This window comes from Pseudophryne corroboree, chromosome 1 (assembly GCF_028390025.1).
Source record: "Pseudophryne corroboree isolate aPseCor3 chromosome 1, aPseCor3.hap2, whole genome shotgun sequence".
Classification (NCBI taxonomy): Eukaryota; Metazoa; Chordata; class Amphibia; order Anura; family Myobatrachidae; genus Pseudophryne; species Pseudophryne corroboree.
Window position 1 is genome coordinate 23,322,285 of NC_086444.1, and position 24,099 is coordinate 23,346,383.

The 24,099-nt window shown below is 48.8% G+C and overlaps 2 protein-coding genes across 2 annotated transcripts in view; both read left to right on the forward strand.

Annotated features, from left to right (window-relative positions):
* Nucleotides 1–17,859, forward strand: part of UNC13B (unc-13 homolog B) — a 341,072-nt gene extending 323,213 nt beyond the window's left edge. Inside the window, exon 33 of the mRNA XM_063957658.1 lies at nt 17,780–17,859. Coding sequence (XP_063813728.1) covers nt 17,780–17,798 — 19 coding nt within the window. The 3' untranslated portion in view covers nt 17,799–17,859. The remainder of the gene's footprint in view (nt 1–17,779) is intronic.
* Nucleotides 17,780–24,099, forward strand: part of LOC135054530 (phospholipid-transporting ATPase ID-like) — a 168,177-nt gene continuing 161,857 nt past the window's right edge. Inside the window, exon 1 of the mRNA XM_063957672.1 lies at nt 17,780–17,859. Within this exon, the coding sequence (XP_063813742.1) occupies nt 17,817–17,859 (43 nt within the window). The 5' untranslated portion in view covers nt 17,780–17,816. The remainder of the gene's footprint in view (nt 17,860–24,099) is intronic.

Sequence of the window (24,099 nt, forward strand, 5' to 3'; positions counted from 1 at the left end):
CCAGCCGGTACTGATCCAATCAGACAACATCACGGCAGTCGCCCATGTAATCAACAGGGCGGCACAAAAAGCAGGATGGCGATGGCAGAAGCCACAAGGATTCTCCGATAGGCGGAAAATCATGTGTTAGCACTGTCAGCAGTGTTCATTCCCGGAGTGGACAACTGGGAAGCAGATCTTCTCAACAGACACGACCTCCACCCGGGAGAATGGGGACTTCCTCCAGAAGTCTTCCAATAGGATTGTACACCATTGGGAAAGGCCACAGGTGGACATGATGGCGTCCCGCCTTAACAAAAAGCTATAAAAGATATTGCTCCAGGTCAAGGGACCCTCAGGCGATAGCTATGGACGCTCTGGTAACACCGTGGGTGTACCAGTCGGTTTAGGTGTTCTCCCTCTGCCTCTCATACCAAAGGTACTGAGAATAATAAGAAGGCGAGGAGTAAGAACGATACTCGTGGATGGCCAAGAAGAGCTTGGTACCCAGAACTTCAAGAATTTATATCAGAGGACCCATGGCCTCTGCCACTCAGTCAGGACCTGCGGCAGCAGGGGCCCTGTTTGTTCCAAGACTTACCGCGGCTGCGTTTGACGGCATGGCGGTTGAACGCCGGATCCTGAAGGAAAAGGGCATTCCGGAGGAAGTAATTCCTACGCTTACTAAAGCCAGGAAAGAGGTTACAGCAACTCATTATCACCGCATATGGCGAAAATATGTTGCATGGTGTGAGGCCGAAAGGGCCCCAACAGAGGAATTTCAACTAGGTCGATTTCTGCATTTCCTGCAAGCAGGAGTGACTATGGGCCTTAAATTGGGTTCCATTAAGGTACAGATCTCGGCTCTGTCGATTTTCTTTCAAAAAAAGAACTCGCTTCAGTACCTGAAGTTCAGACATTTATAAAAGGAGTGCTGCATAGTCAGCCCCCGTTTGTGCCTCCTGTGGCACCTTGGGATCTCAACGTGGTGTTGAGTTTTCTTAAAATCACATTGGTTTGAACCACTAAAAACCGTGGATCTGAAATATCTCACATGGAAGGTGGTTATGTTATTGGCCTTGGCTTCTGCCAGGCGAGTATCAGAATTGGCGGCTTTGTCTTGTAAAAGCCCTTATTTGATTTTCCATATGGATAGGGCAGAATTGAGGACTCGTCCCCAGTTTCTCCCTAAGGTGGTGTCAGCGTTTCACCTGAACCAGCCTATTTGGTGCCTGCGGCTACTAAGGATTTGGAGGACTCCAAGTTGCTAGACGTTGTCAGGGCCCTGAAAATATATGTTTCCAGGACGGCTGGAGTCAGAAAATCTGACTCGCTGTTTATCCTATATGCACCCAACAAGCTGGGTGCTCCTGCTTCTAAGCAGACTATTGCTCGTTGGATTTGTAGTACAATTCAGCTTGCACATACTGTGGCAGGCCTGCCACAGCCAAAATCTGTCAATGCCCATTCCACAAGGAAGGTGGGCTCATCTTGGGCGGCTGCCCGAGGGGTCTCGGCTTTACAACTTTGCCGAGCAGCTACTTGGTTTGCAAAATTCTACAAATTTGATACCCTGGCTGAGGAGGACCTGGAGTTCTCTCATTCGGTGCTGCAGAGTCATCCGCACTCTCCCGCCCGTTTGGGAGCTTTGGTATAATCCCCATGGTCCTTACGGAGTTCCCAGCATCCACTAGGACGTTAGAGAAAATAAGAATTTACTCACCGGTAATTCTATTTCTCGTAGTCCGTAGTGGATGCTGGGCGCCCATCCCAAGTGCGGTTTATCTGCATTACTTGTACATAGTTATTGTTAACTAAATCGGGTTATTGTTGAGCCATCTGTTGAGAGGCTCTATTGTTTCATACTGTTAACTGTGTTTCATATCACGAGTTGTACGGTGTGATTGGTGTGGCTGGTATGAGTCTTACCCGGGATTCAAAATCCTTCCTTATTGTGTACGCTCGTCCGGGCACAGTACCTAACTGAGGCTTGGAGGAGGGTCATAGTGGGAGGAGCCAGTGCACACCAGGTAGTCTAAGATCTTTCTAGAGTGCCCAGCCTCCTTCGGAGCCCGCTATTCCCCATGGTCCTTACGGAGTTCCCAGCATCCACTACGGACTACGAGAAATAGAATTACCGGTGAGTAAATTCTTATTTATACAATATGCCACACACTGTAATGCCCATTACACAATATGCCACACATCATAGTGCCTGTGACACATTATACCATACATCGTAATACCCATTATACAATATGCCACACACTGTAATGCCCATTACACAATATGCCACACACCGTAATACCCATTACATAATATGCCACACACTGTAATGCACATTACACAATATGCCACACACCGTAATGCCTGTGACACATTATACCATACATTGTAATGCCCATGACACATTATACCATACATCGTAATACCCATTATACAATATGCCACACACCGTAATGCCCATTACACAATATGCCACACACCGTAATGCCCATTACACAATATGCCACACATCATAGTGCCTGTGACACATTATACCATACATTGTAATGCCCATGACACATTATACCATACATCGTAATACCCATTTCTCTAACGTCCTAGTGGATGCTGGGAACTCCGTAAGGACCATGGGGAATAGCGGGCTCCGAAGGAGGCTGGGCACTCTAGAAAGATCTTAGACTACCTGGTGTGCACTGGCTCCTCCCACTATGACCCTCCTCCAAGCCTCAGTTAGATTTCGTGCCCGGCCGAGGTTGGATGCACACTAGGGGCTCTCCTGAGCTCTTAGAAAGTTATAGTCTTAGAATTTGTTATTTTCAGTGAGACCTGCTGGCAACAGGCTCACTGCAGCGAGGGACTAAGGGGAGAAGAAGCGAACTCGCCTGCTTGCAGCCGGATTGGGCTTCTTAGGCTACTGGACACCATTAGCTCCAGAGGGATCGACCGCAGGCCCAGCCTTGATGTTCGGTCCCGGAGCCGCGCCGCCGTCCCCCTTACAGAGCCAGAAGCAAGAAGATGGTCCGGAAAATCGGCGGCATGAAGACTCTGTCTTCACCAAGGTAGCGCACAGCACTGCAGCTGTGCGCCATTGCTCCTCTCACACACTTCACACTCCGGTCACTGAGGGTGCAGGGCGCTGGGGGGGGCGCCCTGAGGCAGCAATAAAAACACCTTGGCTGGCTAAAATACCTCAATATATGGCCCCAGGGGCTATATATGAGGTAAATACCCCTGCCAGAATTCCATAAAAAACGGGAGAATAGGCCGCGAAAAAGGGGCGGAGCCTATCTCCTCAGCACACTGGCGCCATTTTTCCCTCACAGCTCGGCTGGAGGGAAGCTCCCTGGCTCTTCCCTGCAATTCTACAGTACAGTAAGAGGGAAAAGAGAGGGGGGGCATTAAAATTGGCACTGTATACAGTATATTATATAAAAGCTATTAGGGACATAACTCAGTTAGTCCCTGTATATATATAGCGCTCTGGTGTGTGCTGGCATACTCTTACTCTGTCCCCCCAAAGGGCTTTTGTGGGTCCTGTCCTCATTTAGAGCATTCCCTGTGTGTCTGCGGTGTGTCGGTACGGCTGTGTCGACATGTTGAATGAGGAGGCTTATATGGTGACAGAACAGAGGCTGATATATGTGATGTCGCCCCCTGTGGGGCCGACACCAGAGTGGATGGATAGGTGAAAGGTATTAACAGACAGTGTCAACTCCTTACATAAAAGGGTGGATGACGTAACAGCTGTGGGACAGCCGGCTTCGCAGCCCGCGCTTGCCCAGGCGTCTCAAAGGCCATCGGGGGCTCAAAAACCCCCGCTCTCTCAGATGGCAGACACAGATGTCGACACGGAGTCTGACTCCAGTGTCGACAAGGTGGAGACATATACACAATCCACTAGGAACATCCGTGACGTGATCCCGGCAATAAAAAATGTGTTATACATTTCTGACTTTAACCCAAGCACCTCTAAAAATGGGTTTTAGGTTTGGGGAGAAAAAACAGGCAGTGTTTTGTTCCCCCATCAGATGAATAAATGAAGTGTGTGAAAGCGTGGGTTCCCCCGTTAAGAAACTGGTAATTTATAAAAAGTTACTGATGGCGTACCCTTTCCCGCCAGGTGGATAAGTTACGCTGGGAGATATCCCCTAGGGTGGATAAGGCGCTCACACGTTTGTCAAAAAAGGTGGCACTGCCGTCTTAGGATACGGCCACTTTAATAGGTACCTGTTGATAAAAAACAGGAGGCTATCCTGAAGTCTGTATTTACACACTCAGGTACTAGACTGAGACCTGCAGATAGTGCTGCTGCAGCGTGGTCGGTGACCCTGTCAAACAGGGATACTAGTTGGAAAACATAAAAACATATGAAAGACGTCGTCTTATATATGGGGGATGCACAGAGGGATATTTTGCCGGCTGGCATCCAAAATAAATGTAATGTCCATTCTGTCAGGAGGGTATTAGGGACCTGTCACTGGACAGGTGATGCTGACTTAAAAAGCGCATAGAGAGCCTTATAAGGGTGAGGAATTATTTGGGGATGGTCTCTGGGACCTCGTATCCACAGCAACTGCTGGGAAGAAATAATTTTACCTCAGGTTTCCTCACAGACAAAGGTACAGTCCTTTCGGCTTCAGAAAAGCAAGCTGGTCAAATGGCGCTTCCTTTCTGTACAGAGACAAGGGTAGAGGGAAAAAAGCTGCACCAGTCAGCCTGTTCCCAGAATCAAGATTCTTCCCCCGCCTCCTGTGAGGCCACACCATGACGCGGGTGCTCCACAGGTGTAGCCAGGTACGGTGGGGGGCCGTCTCAAAAATTTCAGCAATTAGTGGGCTCGCTCACAGGTGGATCCCTGTTTCTTTCAAGTAGTATTTCAGGGGTACAAGCTGGAATTCGAGATGTCTCCCCCCAGCCGTTTCCTAAAATATGCCTTGCTGACAACTCCCTCAGGCAGGGAGGCTGTGCTAGAGGCAATTAATAAGCGGTATTCCCAGCAGGTAATACTCAAGGTGCCCCTACTTCAACAAGGACGGGGTTACTATTCCACACGGGTTGGGGTACCGAAACCGCATGGTTCGGTGTGACCCATTTTATATTTAATATCCTTGAACACGAAAATTCAAGTTCAAGATGGAATCGCTCAGGGCGGTTATTCCAAGCCTGGACGAGGGGGATTACATGGTATCCTGGGACATCAAGGATGCTTACCTGCGTGTCCCCATTTACCATCCTCGCCAGGAGTACCTCAGATTTGTGGTACAGGATTACCATTACCAAGTCCAGACACTGCCTTTTGGACTGTACATGGCACCGAGGGTGTTTTATCAAGGTAATGGCCGAAATGTTGATACTCCTTCAAAAAAAGGGAGTTGTAATTATCCCGTACTTGGCCAATCTCGTTATAAGGGCGAGGTCCAAGGAGCAGTCGGTAGTCGGGGTAGCACTATTTTGGAAAGTGCTACAACAGCATGGTTGGATTCTAAACAGTCCAAAGTCACAGCTGGTTCCTATGACACGTCTACTGTTCCTGGGGATGGTTCTGGACATAAACCAGAAATAGTGTTTCTCCCGGAGGAGAAAGCCAAGAAGTTGTCATCTCTAGTCAGAGACCTCCTGAAGCCAAAATAGGTAGCGGTGCATCATTGCACGCGAGTCCTGGGAAAAATGGTAGCTTCCTACGAAGCAATCCCATTAGGCAGGTTCCATACAAGAACTTTTCAGAGGGACCTGTTGGACAAGTGGTCCGGATCGCATCTTCCGATGCATAGGCTGATAACCCTGTCTCCAAGGACCAGGGTATCTCCACGGTGGTGGCTGCAGAGTGCCCATCTTCAAGAGGGCCGCAGGTTCGGCATACAGGACTAGGTCCTAGTGACCATGGATTCCAGCCTTTGAGGCTGGGAGGCAGTCACACAGGGAAGAAATTTCCAGGGACTTTGGTCAAGTCAGGTTATTTCCCTACACATAAATATTCTGGACCTGAGGGCCATTTACAATGCCCTGAGGCCGGCAAGGCCTCTGCTTCAAAACCAGCCGGTACTGATCCAATCAGACAACATCACGGCAGTCGCCCATGTAAACCAACAGGGCGGCACAAGAAGCAGGATGGCGATGGCAGAAGCCACAAGGATTCTCCGATAGGCGGAAAATCATGTGTTAGCACTGTCAGCAGTGTTCATTCCCGGAGTGGACAACTGGGAAGCAGATCTTCTCAACAGACACGACCTCCACCCGGGAGAATGGGGACTTCCTCCAGAAGTCTTCCAATAGGATTGTACACCATTGGGAAAGGCCACAGGTGGACATGATGGCGTCCCGCCTCAACAAAAAGCTATAAAAGATATTGCACCGGGTCAAGGGACCCTCAGGCGATAGCTATGGACGCTCTGGTAACACCGTGGGTGTACCAGTCGGTTTATGTGTTCTCCCCTCTGCCTCTCATACCAAAGGTACTGAGAATAATAAGAAGGCGAGGAGTAAGAACGATACTCGTGGATGGCCAAGAAGAGCTTGGTACCCAGAACTTCAAGAATTTATATCAGAGGACCCATGGCCTCTGCCACTCAGACAGGACCTGCGGCAGCAGGGGCCCTGTCTGTTCCAAGACTTACCGCGGCTGCGTTTGTCGGCATGGCGGTTGAACGCCGGATCCTGAAGGAAAAGGGCATTCCGGAGGAAGTCATTCCTACGCTTACTAAAGCCAGGAAAGAGGTTACAGCAACTCATTATCACCGCATATGGCGAAAATATGTTGCATGGTGTGAGGCCGAAAGGGCCCCAACAGAGGAATTTCAACTAGGTCGATTTCTGCATTTCCTGCAAGCAGGAGGGACTATGGGCCTTAAATTGGGTTCCATTAAGGTACAGATCTCGGCTCTGTCGATTTTCTTTCAAAAAGAACTAGCTTCAGTACCTGAAGTTCAGACATTTATAAAAGGAGTGCTGCAGAGTCAGCCCCCGTTTGTGCCTCCTGTGGCACCTTGGGATCTCAACGTGGTGTTGAGTTTCTTAAAATCACATTGGTTTGAACCACTAAAAACCGTGGATCTGAAATATCTCACGTGGAAGGTGGTTATGTTATTGGCCTTGGCTTCTGCCAGGCGAGTATCAAAGTTGGCGGCTTTGTCTTGTAAAAGCCCTTATTTGATTTTCCATATGGATAGGGCAGAATTGAGGACTCGTCCCCAGTTTCTCCCAAAGGTGGTGTCAGCGTTTCACCTGAACCAGCCTATTGTGGTGCCTAAGCTACTAGGGACTTGGAGGACGCCAAGTTGCTAGACGTTGTCAGGGCACTGAAAATATATGTTTCCAGAACGGCTAGAGTCAGAAAATCTGACTCGCTGTTTATCCTATATGCACCTAACAAGCTGGGTGCTCCTGCTTCTAAGCAGACTATTGCTCGTTGGATTTGTAGTACAATTCAGCTTGCACATTCTGTGGCAGGCCTGCCACAGCCAAAATCTGTCAATGCCCATTCCACAAGGAAGGTGGGCTCATCTTGGGCGGCTGCCCGAGAGGTCTCGGCTTTACAATTTTGCCGAGCAGCTACTTGGTCAGGGGCAAACACGTTTGCAAAAATTCTACAAATTTGATACCCTGGCTGAGGAGGACCTGGAGTTCTCTCATTCAGTGCTGCAGAGTCAACCGCACTCTCCCGCCCGTTTGGGAGCTTTGGTATAATCCCCATGGTCCTTACGGAGTTCCCAGCATCCACTAGGACGTTAGAGAAAATAAGAATTTACTCACCGGTAATTCTATTTCTCGTAGTCCGTAGTGGATGCTGGGCGCCCATCCCAAGTGCGGTTTATCTGCAATACTTGTACATAGTTATGGTTAACTAAATCGGGTTATTGTTGAGCCATCTGTTGAGAGGCTCTATTGTTTCATACTGTTAACTGTGTTTCATATCACGAGTTGTACGGTGTGATTGGTGTGGCTGGTATGAGTCTTACCCGGGATTCAAAATCCTTCCTTATTGTGTACGCTCGTCCGGGCACAGTACCTAACTGAGGCTTGGAGGAGGGTCATAGTGGGAGGAGCCAGTGCACACCAGGTAGTCTAAGATCTTTCTAGAGTGCCCAGCCTCCTTCGGAGCCCGCTATTCCCCATGGTCCTTACGGAGTTCCCAGCATCCACTACGGACTACGAGAAATAGAATTACCGGTGAGTAAATTCTTATTTATACAATATGCCACACACCGTAATGCCCATTACACAATATGCCACACACCGTAATACCCATTACATAATATGCCACACACTGTAATTCACATTACACAATATGCCACACACCATAGTGACTGTGACACATTATACCATACATTGTAATGCCCATGACACATTATACCATACATCGTAATATCCATTATACAATATGCCACACACCGTAATGCCCATTACACAATATGCCACACACCGTAATACCCATTACATAATATGCCACACACTGTAATGCACATTACACAATATGCCACACACCATAGTGACTGTGACACATTATACCATACATTGTAATGCCCATGACACATTATACCATACATCGTAATACCCATTATACAATATGCCACACACCGTAATGCCCATTACACATTATGCCACACACCGTAATGCCGATTACATAATATGCCACACACTGTAATTCACATTACACAATATGCCACACACCGTAATACCCATTATGCAATATGCCACACACTGTAATGCCCATTACACAATATGCCACACACCGTAATGCCTGTGACACATTATGCCACACACCGTATTACCAGTAAAACATTAAGCCACACACCTCAATGCCCGTAATACATTATGACACACACCGTTATACCGGTGATACATTATGCCACACACCATAATACCCGTGATACATTATACCACACACCACAATGCCCCTGACACACTATACCACACACCACAATGCTCGTGATACAGTATGCCACACACCGCAATTGCCGACATACATTATGCTACACACTACAATGTCCTTGACGCACTATACCACACACCGCAATGCCTATGAAACAGTATGCCACACACCGTAATACCCGTGATACATTATGCCACACACCACAATACCCCTGACACACTATACCACACACCACAATGCCCGTGATACATTATACCACACACCACAATGCCCAGTATACAGAATGCCTCACAGTAATGCTTCTTATTACTTATAAACTGCCTGCTCATTGCCAGTGGTTTCATGCTCTGGGTTCCATGTTTGTTGCCAGGGGTGTCATGCTTGTTGCCAGGGGTGTGTAATGCTTGTTGCCAGGGGTTTTCATGCACTGGGTGTCATACTCGTTGCCAGGGGTGTGTAATGCTTGTTGCCAGGGGTTTTCATGCTCTGGGTGTCGTACTCGTTGCCAGGGGTGTGTAATGCTTGTTGCAGGGGTTTTAATGCTGTGGGTGTCATGCGCGTTACCAGGGGTGTGTATTTCTCATTGCCAGGGGTTTTCATGCTCTGAGTGTCATGTCCATTGCCAGGGGTGTGTAATGCTCATTGCCAGGATTTCATGCTCTTGGTGTAATTCTCGTTACCAGGGGTGTGTAATTCTCGTTGCCAGGGGTTTTCATGATCTGGGTGTCATGCTCGTTGCCAGGGGTATGTATTACTCGTTGCCAGGGCTTTCATGCTCTGAGTGTCAGTCTCATTGCCAGGGGTGTGTAATGCTCGTTGCCAGGGCTTTCATGCTCTGAGTGTCATGTCCATTGCCAGGGGTGTGTAATGCTCTTTGCCAGGGGTTTCTTGCTCTTGGTGTCATTCTCGTTACCAGGGGTGAGTAATTCTCGTTGCCTGGGGTTTTCATGCTCTGAGTGTCATGTCCATTGCCAGGGGTGTGTAATGCTCGTTGCCAGGGGTTTTCATACTGTAGGTGCCATGCTTGTTGCTAGAGGTGTGTAATGTTCGTTGCCAGGGGGTTTCATGCTGTGGGTGTCATGCTCATTGCCAGGGGTGTGTAATGCTCGTTGCCTGGGGTTTTCATGCTCTGAGTGTCATGTCCATTGCCAGGGGTGTGTAATGCTCGTTGCCAGGGGTTTTCATACTGTAGGGGCCATGCTTGTTGCTAGAGGTGTGTAATGTTCGTTGCCAGGGGGTTTCATGCTGTGGGTGTCAAGCTCATTGCCAGAGGTGTGTAATGCTTGTTGCCAGGGGTTTTCATGATCTAGGGGTCCTGGTGCTGCCAGTGCTATGTGCTCCCGGCAACTCCCGGTTCCCTGTCAGACAGACGCTAAAGGTCAAATATGACCTCTAGCATCTGTATCCTCCATGGCTGCTACCATTTTGGGAGGGACTTTTAGCAGATTAATATGCGGACAGCTAGTCCACATGGGAATCTGCAGCGTGCTCAGCGGCGGCGCCCCCGCAGCCTGCGCCTCCAGCGTCCGCAGTGGCTACGGGGGCTGTAGTTACACCACTGACCATGCCCCCTACCCATACCCAGGCCCTTCAGAGCTCTTGACATCCCTGGTGACAGGGTGGTGGCTTAGTGAATGCCAGTGATGGTCCATGTTATAAGGGTGTCGGTGGTAGTGGCTGCATACACAGATGCTCTAACACTTGCACAGGACGCCATGTACAGATGGAGACACTGCACCTGACACAAGAATGCTGCAAGTTTCAATGGTGCGACCAATGGTGTTTCGGTATAGAAACATAGAATTTGTCGGCAGATAAGAACCACTTGGCCCATCTAGTCTGACCCTTTTTTTTTTTTTATATTATTTTTTATCTCTAACCTTATTTGATCCTTATTTCTTTGTAAGGATATCCTTATGTCTATCCCATGCATGTTTAAATTGCTCTACTGTCTTAGCCTCTACCACCTCTGATGGGAGGCTATTCCACTTGTCCACTACCCTTTCTGTTAAATAATTTTTCCGCAAATTTCCCCTGAACCTCCCCCCCTCCAGTCTCAGTGCATGTCCTCGTATCCTTTTGCTTCTCTTCATTTGGAGAATGTTTCCCTCCTGGACTTTGTTAAAACCCTTGATATATTTGAAAGTTTCTATCATGTCCCCCCTTTCCCTTCTCTGCTCCAAACTATACATATTGAGATTTCTTAGTCTTTCTGGGTATGTTTTGTGATGTAGGCCATGCACCATTTTAGTTGCCCTCCTTTGTACAGTTTCTAATATATTAATATCCTTTTGAAGATATGGCCTCCAGAACTGAATACAGTATTCTAGATGAGGCCGTACCAATGACCTATACAGTGGCATTATTACTTCTTTCTTTCTGCTGCTGATTCCTCTCCCAATGCAGCCAAGCATCTGACTAGCCTTCCTCATTGCCTTGTTACATTGCTTACCTGCCTTTAAGTCATCTGAAATAGTAACTCCTAGATCCCTTTCCTCCTCAGTAGTTTCCAGTATAGGGTGTCTCAGGCCCTGCACAGTTGGACCCACGGATGTACACCAGGGAAGGACTTTGTAGTGGTAATTACATAAAGTGACAGGCAGACAACCGCCAAAAGTCGTAGACTTGGAGGAAACTGTTTTATTACTTTTTGTGTTTCTCCGCGTGTTTTATTAAGATAAAAAAGTGCTGAACAAAAGGCCCAGTGATCTGTGCATTATACAGCCACATTGCAAGTAGTGCCCCTCGCTGGTGCAAAGACAGGTTTGCACCTTAATGATTAGATATTATATTACTAGCAGCCCATAAGAAATGGGGGGGGGGGGGGCATCGCTTATGATGTCGGTCGCAGTGAGTATTATTTTGCTCCCCCCACAAGCTCTAATTTCTGACATTCTCTGGAGGATATAAATGCCATATGCTGTGAATGCACAGGGGACTGTATACGCCTCTGTGACAAAGGGCTATGTATATAACCGGGTGGTGCCGCTCTGTGTGAGCTGCCCGGCCGCAGTGCCAGGTTGTGTGGATGATCTCAGTGCAGAGGAAATGGAAGTGGAAGCACAGGCCAGGATGATTGTGTAATAGGTGCCAGGTACTGTGCAGCTGCCCAGACTCGCGCTGACTTACATGGAAAGAGAACTTTAATGAGACTTTTTCTCTCTTCTTTTTTTTTTGTCCAGCAGCCTGGAATTCTCATTCCCTCATTTTCCATAGTGCTGCCCATCCCTCACACGTACTGTAGGTATAGAGCTGCAGATGCAGGGAATGCTGGGTCTTGTAGTCCTGTGCATGCGCTTTAGCCATTGCTGGTCAGTGTTCCGGAGGAACCCCCTGCCTGTGATTTATGCGAAGTGTAGCCGTACTGTATGCTACAGAAGCATAATAACGCCATCTTCAGATGACGTTAGCCGTGGGTGCCAAACTCTGGCATTCTGGAGCTTGGTAAATATGACAGCATTGCATCCCTATAGAAACCTACAGAGGCTGCTGTTGGAAATGGATGGATGGCAGCAGATATCTGGGCTACCTGCTGTGATCTCTCAATCATACATTAGGGTCATTCTTAATATTTAATGACAAATGGGCCACTTAGTGTGGATGTGATAAATCATTTTCACAATGTGAACTTTTCCCGGGAATTTTGCTTTGTTCTCCTACAGGTCCTCTGCGCGTTCTGCATGTGTGCGTCTGGTGCATGTGTCATCACGGGCTGACGTAGAAGGATGTACACATCTGGTGTACTTACTAGCGATGTCATTTTTATCAGCACGTAGGTTTATTATATATCCTATATAATAAAAGGCTAATGCTGCTCCTCACCGATGGAGCAATTCAAGTGTTGGTCCGTTTGGGCGCTGACATTACTGTTATGTGTCAATATGTGATGTTGCCGGGTTCATGTGTCTCTTTATCACTGGCTTGTATCACCACAACTTACGTCTCTCGTACGGTGAATACTGGGATATAATGGGTTAAAGCCAAAGTCTGTCACTTTGTTTAATATACAGTACAAAGTAAACAGAGAAATTACTGCAGCTGTAACTTAGCCTTGGAACACATGGAGCATGAAGTGTCCTGGCAGCAACTCTGTATACAGCTAGAGTTCCCACAGTGGGAACGTACGTACACCAATAATACTGTCACCTGGAGGTGACAGACCAGCGAGCGGGGAGAGTGGCCGTGTAAGTGCGCACGTTTACATACATATAGGGGTCTATTCATGTACAAAATGGAGAATGAATTGTTACTCATCACTATATAGCGCATCCATTTGATGCAATACATAGCTCTGGTAAGTAGCAATTCATGTATACTCACCTCTCCGGTGATGAAATCCGGTATTCTGGGCTCCTGCAGTGCTGGGTTCTTCTGCAGTCCCCTCTGCGAAACTCTACGCAGAGCAGCGAGTAAGAGAGGGTCTCCCGCCCCCCCCCCCCCCCCAACGCAGGACACTGCAAACCGGGGGGTGAGACAGCGGGACAGTCCCAAAACAACGGAACTCTCCCGCCAAAATTGTGACAATTGGAAGGTATGCATACCCATCCCCCAGCGGCAGCTTTGATGTCCCGTGGGTGGTAGGGGGTGTTCTATCTGCCGCTCAGCATGTAGAACCTGGGGCAGTAATTTCTGCTAATTACTCCTTTACTGCACAGGTGGTGGGAGATGGGGCGAGAGGGAGAACACTAAACTGTAGAAGGGGGCATTGAGCTGAATGAAGGGGCCCGGGTACATGACTTCCATGGTGGTAGGGGTGTTTAATATGCAGGGGAGGGGTGGATAGTGGAGTGGGCTTAATATTCATCATTTTCTGGTGGGAGGGCTGATTGTTTGACTACAAATATCTCCAGTTCCTGTAAATAGATTTCTTAGCTTTCAATGGGATAACTAGAGAGTCCCACCTTTCAGGAGGTACTGGGGGCACTTTCAGGAGGTACTGGGGACACCTTTCAGTAGGTACTGGGGACACCTTTCAGGAGGTGCTGGGGACACCTGTCAGGAGGTACTGGGGGCACTTTCAGGAGGTACTGGGGACACCTTTCAGTAGGTACTGGGGACACCTTTCAGGAGGTGCTGGGGACACCTGTCAGGAGGTGCTGGGGACACCTGTCAGGAGGTGCTGGGGACACCTGTCAGGAGGTGCTGGGGACACCTGTCAGGAGGTGCTGGGGACACCTGTCAGGAGGTGCTGGGGACACCTGTCAGGAGGTACTGGAGACACCTGTCAGGAGGTACTGGGGGCCCCTTTCAGGAGGTACTGGGGACACCTTGCAGGAGGTACTGGGGACACCTGTCAGGAGGTACTGGGGACACCTGTCAGGAGGTACTGGGGACACCTGTCAGGAGGTACTGGGGACACCTGTCAGGAGGTACTGGGGACACCTGTCAGGAGGTACTGGGGATACCTGTCAGGAGGTATTGGGGACACCTGTCAGGAGGTACTGGGGACACCTGTCAGGAGGTACTGGGGACACCTGTCAGGAGGTACTGGGGACACCTGTCAGGAGGTACTGGGGACACCTGTCAGGAGGTACTGGGGACACCTGTCAGGAGGTACTGGGGACACCTGTCAGGAGGTACTGGGGACACCTGTAGGAAGCACTGGGGACACCTGTCAGGAGGTACTGGGGACACCTGTCAGGAGGTACTGGGGACACCTGTCAGGAGATACTTGGAGATCAGATATCAGGAGCCAGAGCAATCCACCGACGAATATATAAACCTGCATACCAGGCGTGTGGAGCTGGAGCAGGGACCAACTGCTGGAAGGCTGATATCTCTGGTTCTTGACGCAGAGACAAGCTGCCAGTGTACACTGAAAGGGAAGAGTCCCAGCTTTTGGAATATACCCTCAGAAAAACTTTATGTCAGACAGAACCCGAGATATCTGTCTGGGAAGAACAATTAACAGACTGAGATGGGGACCACTGCTTTCAAGTCGGATATCTCTAGTTCCCCAGCGCAGATTTTCAAAAATCTGGTACCCCTGGAAAAAGGGTACCCTCAGCTATCATCCTAGGGCGCTTATACTCCTGAGGTGCTTGGGTAACTGCCCACTGAGCCCATCCGAAAAAAACGGCCCTGTGTATGGGCAACAACCTGCAGCTCTCGAAATCAATAATGACGCATAGCACCCCTGTCACTGAGTACACACTGCCACTGTAATACATGTATGTGAGGTTGGGATAGCTGCCGGTCTAGTTATGAATGAGTGCGGAGGTATGGCATGCCGGCTCTGGGTGTTAGGATGTGAGGTTGGGATAGCTGCCGGTCTAGTTATGAATGAGTGCGGAGGTATGGCATGCCGGCTCTGGGTGTTAGGATGTGAGGTTGGGATAGCTGCCGGTCTAGTTATGGATGAGTGCGGAGGTATGGCATGCCGGCTCTGGGTGTTAGGATGTGAGGTTGGGATAGCTGCCGGTCTAGTTATGAATGAGTGCGGAGGTATGGCATGCCGGCTCTGGGTGTTAGGATGTGAGGTTGGGATAGCTGCCGGTCTAGTTATGGATGAGTGCGGAGGTATGGCATGCCGGCTCTGGGTGTTAGGATGTGAGGTTGGGATAGCTGCCGGTCTAGTTATGGATGAATGTGGAGGTATGGCATGCCGGCTCTGGGTGTTAGGATGTGAGGTTGGGATAGCTGCCGGTCTAGTTATGGATGAATGTGGAGGTATGGCATGCCGGCTCTGGGTGTTAGGATGTGAGGTTGGGATAGCTGCCGGTCTAGTTAGGGATGAGTGCGGAGGTATGGCATACCGGCTCTGAGTGTTAGTATGTGAGGTTGGGATAGCTGCCGGTCTAGTTAGGGATGAGTGCGGAGGTATGGCATACAGGCTCTGAGTGTTAGTATGTGAGGTTGGGATAGCTGCCGGTCTAGTTATGGATGAGTGCGGAGGTATGGCATAAAGGCTCTGAGTGTTAGTATGTGAGGTTGGGATAGCTGCCGGTCTAGTTATGGATGAGTGCGGAGGTATGGCATACCGGCTCTGGGTGTTAGGATGTGAGGTTGGGATAGCTGCCGGTCTTGTTATGGATGAGTGTGGAGGTATGGCATACCGGCTCTGGGTGTTAGGATGTGAGGTTGGAATAGCTGCCGGTCATAGTTATGGATGCATGCAGGGGTATGGTATACCGGCTCTGGGTGTTAGTATGTGAGGTTGGGATAGCTGCCGGTCATAGTTATGGATGAGTGCGGAGGTATGGCATACTGGCTCTGAGTGTTAGTATGTGAGGTTGGGATAGCTGCCGGTCTAGTTAGGGATGAGTGCGAAGGTATGGCATACCGGCTCTGGATGTTAGGATGTGAGGTTGGGATAGCTACCGGTCTAGTTATGGATGAGTGCGGAGGTATGGCATACAGGCTCTGAGTGTTAGTATGTGAGGTTGGGATAGCTATTGGTCTAGTTAGGGATGAGTGTGGAGGTATGGCATATCGGCTCTGAGTGTTAGTATGTGAGGTTGGGATAGCTGCCGGTCTAGTTAGGGATGAGTGCGGAGGTATGGCATACAGGCTCTGAGTGTTAGTATGTGAGGTTGGGATAGCTGCCGCTGCCGGTCTAGTTATGGATGAGTGCGGAGGTATGGCATACCGTCTCTGGGTGTTAGGATGTGAGGTTGGGATAGCTGCCGGTCTAGTTATGGATGAGTGCAGAGGTATGGCATACAGGCTCTGAGTGTTAGTATGTGAAGTTGGGATAGCTGCCGATCTAGTTAGGGATGAGTGCGGAGGTATGGCATACCGTCTCTGGGTGTTAGGATGTGAAGTTGGGATAGCTGCCGGTCTAGTTATGGATGAGTGCGGAGGTATGGCATACAGGCTCTGAGTGTTAGTATGTGAGGTTGGGATAGCTGCCGGTCTAGTTAGGGATGAGTGCGGAGGTATGGCATACCGTCTCTGGGTGTTAGGATGTGAGGTTGGGATAGCTGCCGGTCTGGTTATGGATGAGTGCGGAGATATGGCATACAGGCTCTGAGTGTTAGTATGTGAGGTTGGGATAGCTGCCAGTCTAGTTAGGGATGAGTGCGGAGGTATGGCATACCGGCTCTGAGTGGTAGTATGTGAGGTTGTGATAGCTGCCGGTCTAGTTAGGGATGAGTGCGGAGGTATGGCATACAGGCTCTGAGTGTTAGTATGTGAGGTTGGGATAGCTGCTGGTCTAGTTAGGGATGAGTGCGGAGGTACGGCATACCAACTCTGGGTGTTAGTATGTGAGGTTGGGATAGCTGCCGGTCTAGTTAGGGATGAGTGCGGAGGTACGGCATACCAACTCTGGGTGTTAGTATGTGAGGTTGGGATAGCTGCCGGTCTAGTTAGGGATGAGTGCGGAGGTATGGCATACCAACTCTGGGTGTTAGTATGTGAGGTTGGGATAGCTGCCGGTCTAGTTAGGGATGAGTGCGGAGGTATGGCATACCAACTCTGGGTGTTAGTATGTGAGGTTGGGATAGCTGCCGGTCTAGTTATGGATGAGTGCGGAGATATGGCATACAGGCTCTGAGTGTTAGTATGTGAGGTTGGGATAGCTGCCGGTCTAGTTAGGGATGAGTGCGGAGGTACGGCATACCAACTCTGGGTGTTAGTATGTGAGGTTGGGATAGCTGCTGGTCTAGTTAGGGATGAGTGCGGAGGTACGGCATACCAACTCTGGGTGTTAGGATGTGAGGTTGGGATAGCTGCCGGTCTAGTTATGGATGAGGGCGGAGGTATGGCATACCGGCTCTGAGTGTTAGTATGTGAGGTTGGGATAGCTGCCGGTTAGGGATGAGGGTAGAGCGTTACGCACCCTGTCTCTCTGTTGATGCCTTGTCTTCTTATCGTTTGTCCCTAATTGTTAATCACTGCTGAGTATTCAACCATACCACCCTATAATAATATGATGACAGTCCTGTAGCTGTGATAACATTTGGTATTTGTATTTATCTGCAGGATTTCCATGGAATTGTAGCTGGAGTAAGATCTGGGAATGCCTGTGCTGGGATTGAACTGCGGGAGGAAGAAAGAGGAAGGTGAGTCCTACGCTTGCGTCCTTAGTGCTGCTGTGTGTTGGAGATGAGCCTCATACCTGTCATGTAACTGAGAATCACCTGATACATCTCTGCTGCTCTTCCCATCCAGGGAAACACAATCTCTGCTCTGATAAGGAGCACCCTCCAGTGTGACCATCTATTCACCCGGGACACTCGGATCTGCTGCACCTGCTTCTGCGTCGCAGTGAGCTGACATTACTATAGCCCAATGCAATACAGTAAACAAGGAAACAACAACCAAAGCAAAACTAACATCAGTTCACTAAGTCAGCCTACGTTACTGCAATCAGAACATCCTCAGGAAATACTGGAACGGATCGCTGTGTCCCGGGTGACATTAGTAATATAGTGTGATAAGACCCACAGTTTGAGACTGGGGTTTGTATCTTTCATTCAGTGGAAGAATTTAGACTCCACTTTAAGAAAAAAAAACTTTATACAAGTTCCAAAAATATTAACGTAAAGAAATATTTCTGCAAAAAAAAAAAAAAAAGGGGTGTGGGGGGGGAGGGGTTGCTCATGGTGAAAAGTACTATCTAGTTCATCTCACATGTCAATGACATCTCACATAAGCCAAAATCGTAAGCACACTTGGGGGTATATGCAATTGCGGTCGAATTCCGGCTGGAATTCGACCGTTTTTAAATTAGACACAATTCGACAGTCACATACCCTCCCGCCGGGACCCGAATTCGACATATTCAATAAAAAACGGATTTGACAGTCCCGCTGTCGAAAAATGGACCAATTGACGATAGTGTGCGTCCTAGATTCAACTTCATGGACGGCACAAAAGTTTGTAAAAAATCATGAAAAAAAATGCGTGGGGTCCCCCCTCCTAAGCATAACCAGCCTCGGGCTCTTTGAGCCGGTCCTGGTTGTAAAAATACGGGGGGGGGGGGAATGACAGGGGATCCCCCGTATTTTCACAACCAGCACCGGGCTCTGCATCCGGCCCAGGTGTCAAAAATACGGGGGACAAAAAACGTAGGGGTCCCCCGTATTTTTAACACCAGCACCGGGCTCCACTAGTCAGAGAGATAATGCCACAGCCGGGGGACACTTTTATATCGGTCCCTGCGGCCGTGGCATTAAATCACTAACTAGTCACCCCTGGCCGGGGTACCCTGGAAGAGTGGGGACCCCTTAAATCAAGGGGTCCCCCCCCTCCAGCCACCCAAGGGCCAGGGGTGAAGCCCGAGGCTGTCCCCCCCCCCCCATCCATGGGCTGCAGATGGGAGGCTGATAGCCAAGTGACACAAAGAAAGAATATTGTTTTTTTGTAGCAGAACTACAAATCCCAGCAAGCCTCCCCCGCAAGCTGGTACTTGGAGAACCACAAGTACCAGCATGCGGGCGGGAAACGGGCCCGCTGGTACCTGTAGTTCTACTACAAAAAAAATACCCAAATAAAAACAGTACACGCACACCGTGAAAGTAAAACTTTATTACATACATGCCGACACACATACTTATCTATGTTCACACGCCGACTCGGTCCACTTCTCCAAGTAGAATCCACGGGGTATACATGGGACCCCTTTCAGTACGTGGTCCGGGTTTTGCGTGTGTTTTTTTTGCCAAGTACGTGGATTACAAAAAAGAAGAGGACAGATCTACACTGGATCAGGTGAGTATAATTTTATTTTCAGGTACCCTGTGGATTCTACTTGGAAAAGTGGACCGAGTCGGCGTGTGAACATAGGTAAGTATGTGTGTGTCGGCATGTATGTAATAAAGTTTTACTTTCACGGTGTGTGTGTCCTGTTTTTATTTGGGTATTTTTTTTGCAGTAGAACTACAGGTACCAACGGGCCCGTTTTCCCCCCGCATGCTGTTACTTGTGGTTCTCCAAGTACCAGCTTGTGGGGGAGGTTTGCTGGGACTTACAGTTCTGCTACAAAAAAAATATTCTTTCTTTGTGTCACTTGGCTATCAGCCTCCCATCCGCAGCCCATGGATGGGGGGGGACAGCCTCGGGCTTCACCCCTGGCCCTTGAGTGGCTGGAGGGGGGACCCCTTGATTTAAGGGGTCCCCACTCCTCCAGGGTACCCCGGCCAGGGGTGACTAGTTAGTGATTTAATGCCACGGTCGCAGGGACCGATATAAAAGTGTCCCCCGGCTGTGGCATTATCTCTCTGACTAGTGGAGCCCGGTGCTGGTGTTAAAAATACGGGGGACCCCTACGATTTTTGTCCCCCGTATTTTTGGCACCAGGACCGGACGCAGAGCCCGGTGCTGGTTGTGAAAATACAGAGGATCCCCTGTCATCCCCCCCCCCCCCCCCCCCCGTATTTTTACAACCAGGACCGGCTCAAAGAGCCGAGGCTGGTTATGCTTAGGAGAGGGGACCCCACAATTTTTTTTTTCACGATTTTTAACCCATTCCCACCCCTTCCCACTGAAAAACAGGCTCTGATCTCTCCATATTATGTTAGTCCGTAAAAAAATAAAAATATTCTTTTAAAAAATATATAAATAATACTTGTGGCTCCTAATAGAAAAACCCAGTAGATAATCCCTTATAATATAAATAGATATGCTATTAGAAATAAAAAAAAACACACATAAAAAAAAATGTTTTTCATTTTTTTATTAGATTCCGCCAGCAAAATGAGGCGGACTGAAATTGCCGAAATGACTGTCGAAAAGCACTGTTGTCAAATCGACATTCCTCAATTGAATATACTTTTGTCGAAAAGCCGCATTTTTACCATTGCAGACATGTCGAATTTGACAACTGTCGAATTGCAAAAAGTCGAATTTGAAACAGCCGTTTTTTTTTGTCAAAAAGTACTGTATTGCATTGTCGAATCATTTTTTTGTGTCGAAAATGCCCCGTTTTTCGACATTTGCGGCAATTCGACCGCAATTGCATATACCCCATAGTCCATATCTCAAGAAAAGTTAGTCAAAATCTGTGCTATCTGGGCTCCAGAAAGTTCAAGGGAAACTGCAAGTGAAAATCGGGCATAGCAAGTATCTCACCGTGTGTACACACCTTAAGATACAAAATAAAAACAAAACAAAACAAATTAAGTTGTATCAGTAGGTAAAGAGCATCATATCATCAAATGTTTTGATTCCGTCTCATGATGGGATGCTGGCACAGGAGGAGAATCTGAGTAATCTCCACGGCAGGTCTGTAAAACTAGTGAAATTGCACCATTTCAACGCGTTTCACCATACTGAACTTCATCAGGCGTCTTGCATAATTTTTTTAATTTTTTTTTTCCATCTGGCTGTTTTAAAGTTGTTTAAAAAAAAAAAAACTCCCCTGTTTTCTTATACCAGACTGGTGAAAAATGGGGTAGTTAAAGAGGTGCAGCAAATCTATTCGGTATCTTAGGGGTTAATTTACTAGGTGTCGAGTTCTAAGGGGCCAATTCAGACCTGATTGTAGCTACGATCAGCCACCCTGACATGCGGGGGGACACCCAGCACGGGGCTAGTCCACCCTGCATGTCTGCCCCCCCCCCCCGTGCCGCACAGGTACAAAAGCATCGCACGACGGCGATGCTTTAGTACCTGAAGAGTAGCTCCCTGCCAGCGCAGCTCCTGCACGCTGGCCTGGGAGCTACCTGTCGCTCTCCAGATTGCAGCGACCGGACCGTGCCCCTAAAACGGCGACCCAAAGCCACAGGCCCACCCCCTCCTGCCCAGCAAACGCCTCTGTCTGTCAATCAGGCAGAGGCAATTGCTGGGCAGAGATGCCAATCGCATCTCTGACATGCGCCGGCGCACTGTGGCGCCTGCGCAGTTCAGACCTGATCGCCCGCTGTGCGAAAATGCACAGCAGCGAAATCAGGTTTGAATTAGGCCCTAAATCCCGCCGTTTCTAATCGTATTTATGTCTGAAATGTAAATGCCTACGAATGTACTAGTCGTGTTTTGCTGGTAAAAGCATTTTAAATTCCGGGCATAAACACATTTGGAAGCGCCGAGATTTATAACCCGGCGCTTAGTAAATTAACCCCTTGGTGTCTGTATTGGCTATCCAGAAAACTGAAACGAATAGGACACCTGAGGGAAGGACTGTGCGGATTTTCCAGGCTACGTGCTCCCATAACGATCAATAATGGGATTTTATTTCTTTAACTCAGTTATTTTTATTAAAGCATTTTGCAGAACATTTGGAAATGCTTTGGATACTATGGGGCTCATTCTAAGTCGGATGAATCTGTTTTCACGGATGCAAATAGCGGGTCTGGCATCGGTCGCAGAGCAGTAGATTATGGAACCTCCGAGTAACGCCATGGTTGCGCAGCATGGCTGCAGGAAGTAAGGCGGCCGGAGCCATTGCAACCACAGGCTGAAACACGACCCGAAATCACACTGTCTGGCAATGACTTTCTGACCCTCATTTGTGGTGTGTCTGCTCGTGTCTGGACATGAAAACGTATGTGTGTCTTACGTGACTACAATGTTTCAGACCCAGGACAGTACACACCATTACACATTGAAGCACGGATTGTGACGGTTGTTGCGGGGAGCATAGATAATAAGTACAGGGAAAGGATGTAGCACAATACATCCGGAATATCCATAACGTTCAATGGGCCTCATTCCGAATTGATCGCACACTGCCGATTTTCGCAGCGCAGCGATCAGGTTACTACTGCGCATGCATATGAACCGCAGTGCGCACGCGCGTCATACGGGTACAAACAGCATCGTTGCTGTGCAATGCTTCTAGCAACGATTCCATTCGCACAGCCATTCGCAAGGAGATTGACAGGAAGAAGGCGTTTGTGGGTGGCAACTGACCGTTTTCTGGGAGTGGTTGGAAAAACGCAGGCGTGTCCAGGCGTTTGCAGGGCGGGTGTCTGACGTCAATTCCGGGACCGGACAGGCTGAAGTGATCGCAGCGGCTGAGTAAGTTCAGACCTACTCAGAAACTGCAAAAAACTTTTTCGTCCCGCTCGGCTGGACATGTGATCGCACACTTGCAAAGCGAAAATACACTCCCCCGTTGGCGACGACTATGCGTTTGCACGGCTGCTAAAAGTAGCTAGCGAGCGATCAACTCGGAATGAGGGCCAATATCCACAGCCAAGCACGATACTCTTAGCCAAAGAATCAGTTCTTACGACCATCGTAGTGACATTTGTCCGTCAGTGGCCAGAATTATATTTTCCTTTTTCTGCTTTTTTTCCTTTTCCTTTTCAATTTTTTTTATCATTTGTATAAAATAAAAATAATGTAAAGTTGTTACACAGCAGACAAATCGATAAAAGCGAAACAAGTGAGGCGCAATCGCAGCCGTGTTTGGCGGTGGACCACTGATGCTCTATGAGCAATTAGGAAGATTCTCAGCTTACTCCCTACAAAACATAGGGGCTGATTCAGGTCTGATCACTGATGTGCGTTTTCGCACAGCAGGCGATCAGTTATGTGGCAAATGGGACATTAATTTGTATCCAGCGATATAAGAATTGTTTGTAATGTCTACGTGTATATTGTAATGGAGTCTGCGACACAAAATGGTTTTCTCTAACGTCCTAGTGGATGCTGGGGACTCCGTCAGGACCATGGGGAATAGCGGGCTCCGCAGGAGACAGGGCACATCTAAAAAAAGCTTTTAGGTCACATGGTGTGTACTGGCTCCTCCCCCCATGACCCTCCTCCAAGCCTCAGTTAGGTTTTTGTGCCCGTCCGAGAGGGTGCAATCTAGGTGGCTCTCTTAAAGAGCTGTTTAGAAAAGTTTTTTTTTAGGTTTCTAATCAGTGATTCCTGCTGGCGACAGGATCACTGCAACGAGGGACTTAGGGGAGAGACTTGCAACTCACCTGCGTGCAGGAGGATTGAAGTCTTAGGCTACTGGACACTGAGCTCCAGAGGGAGTCGGAACACAGGTCAGCCTGGGGTTCGTCCCGGAGCCGCGCCGCCGATCCCCCTTACAGACGCTGAAGAACGGCAGAACGGAGGTCCGGAAACAGGCGGCAGAAGACTCCTCAGTCTTCATGAAGGTAGCGCACAGCACTGCAGCTGTGCGCCATTGTTGCTACACGGCTCACTGATCTCGGTCACGGAGGGTGCAGGGCGCTGCTGGGGGCGCCCTGGGCAGCAATATAGATTACCTTAGAGGCAAATAAATACATCACATATAGCCATTAAGGCTATATGTATGTATTTAACCCAGGCCAGTTTTCCTAATAACCGGGAGAAAAGCCCGCCGTGAAAGGGGCGGAGCTTATTCTCCTCAGCACTCAGCGCCA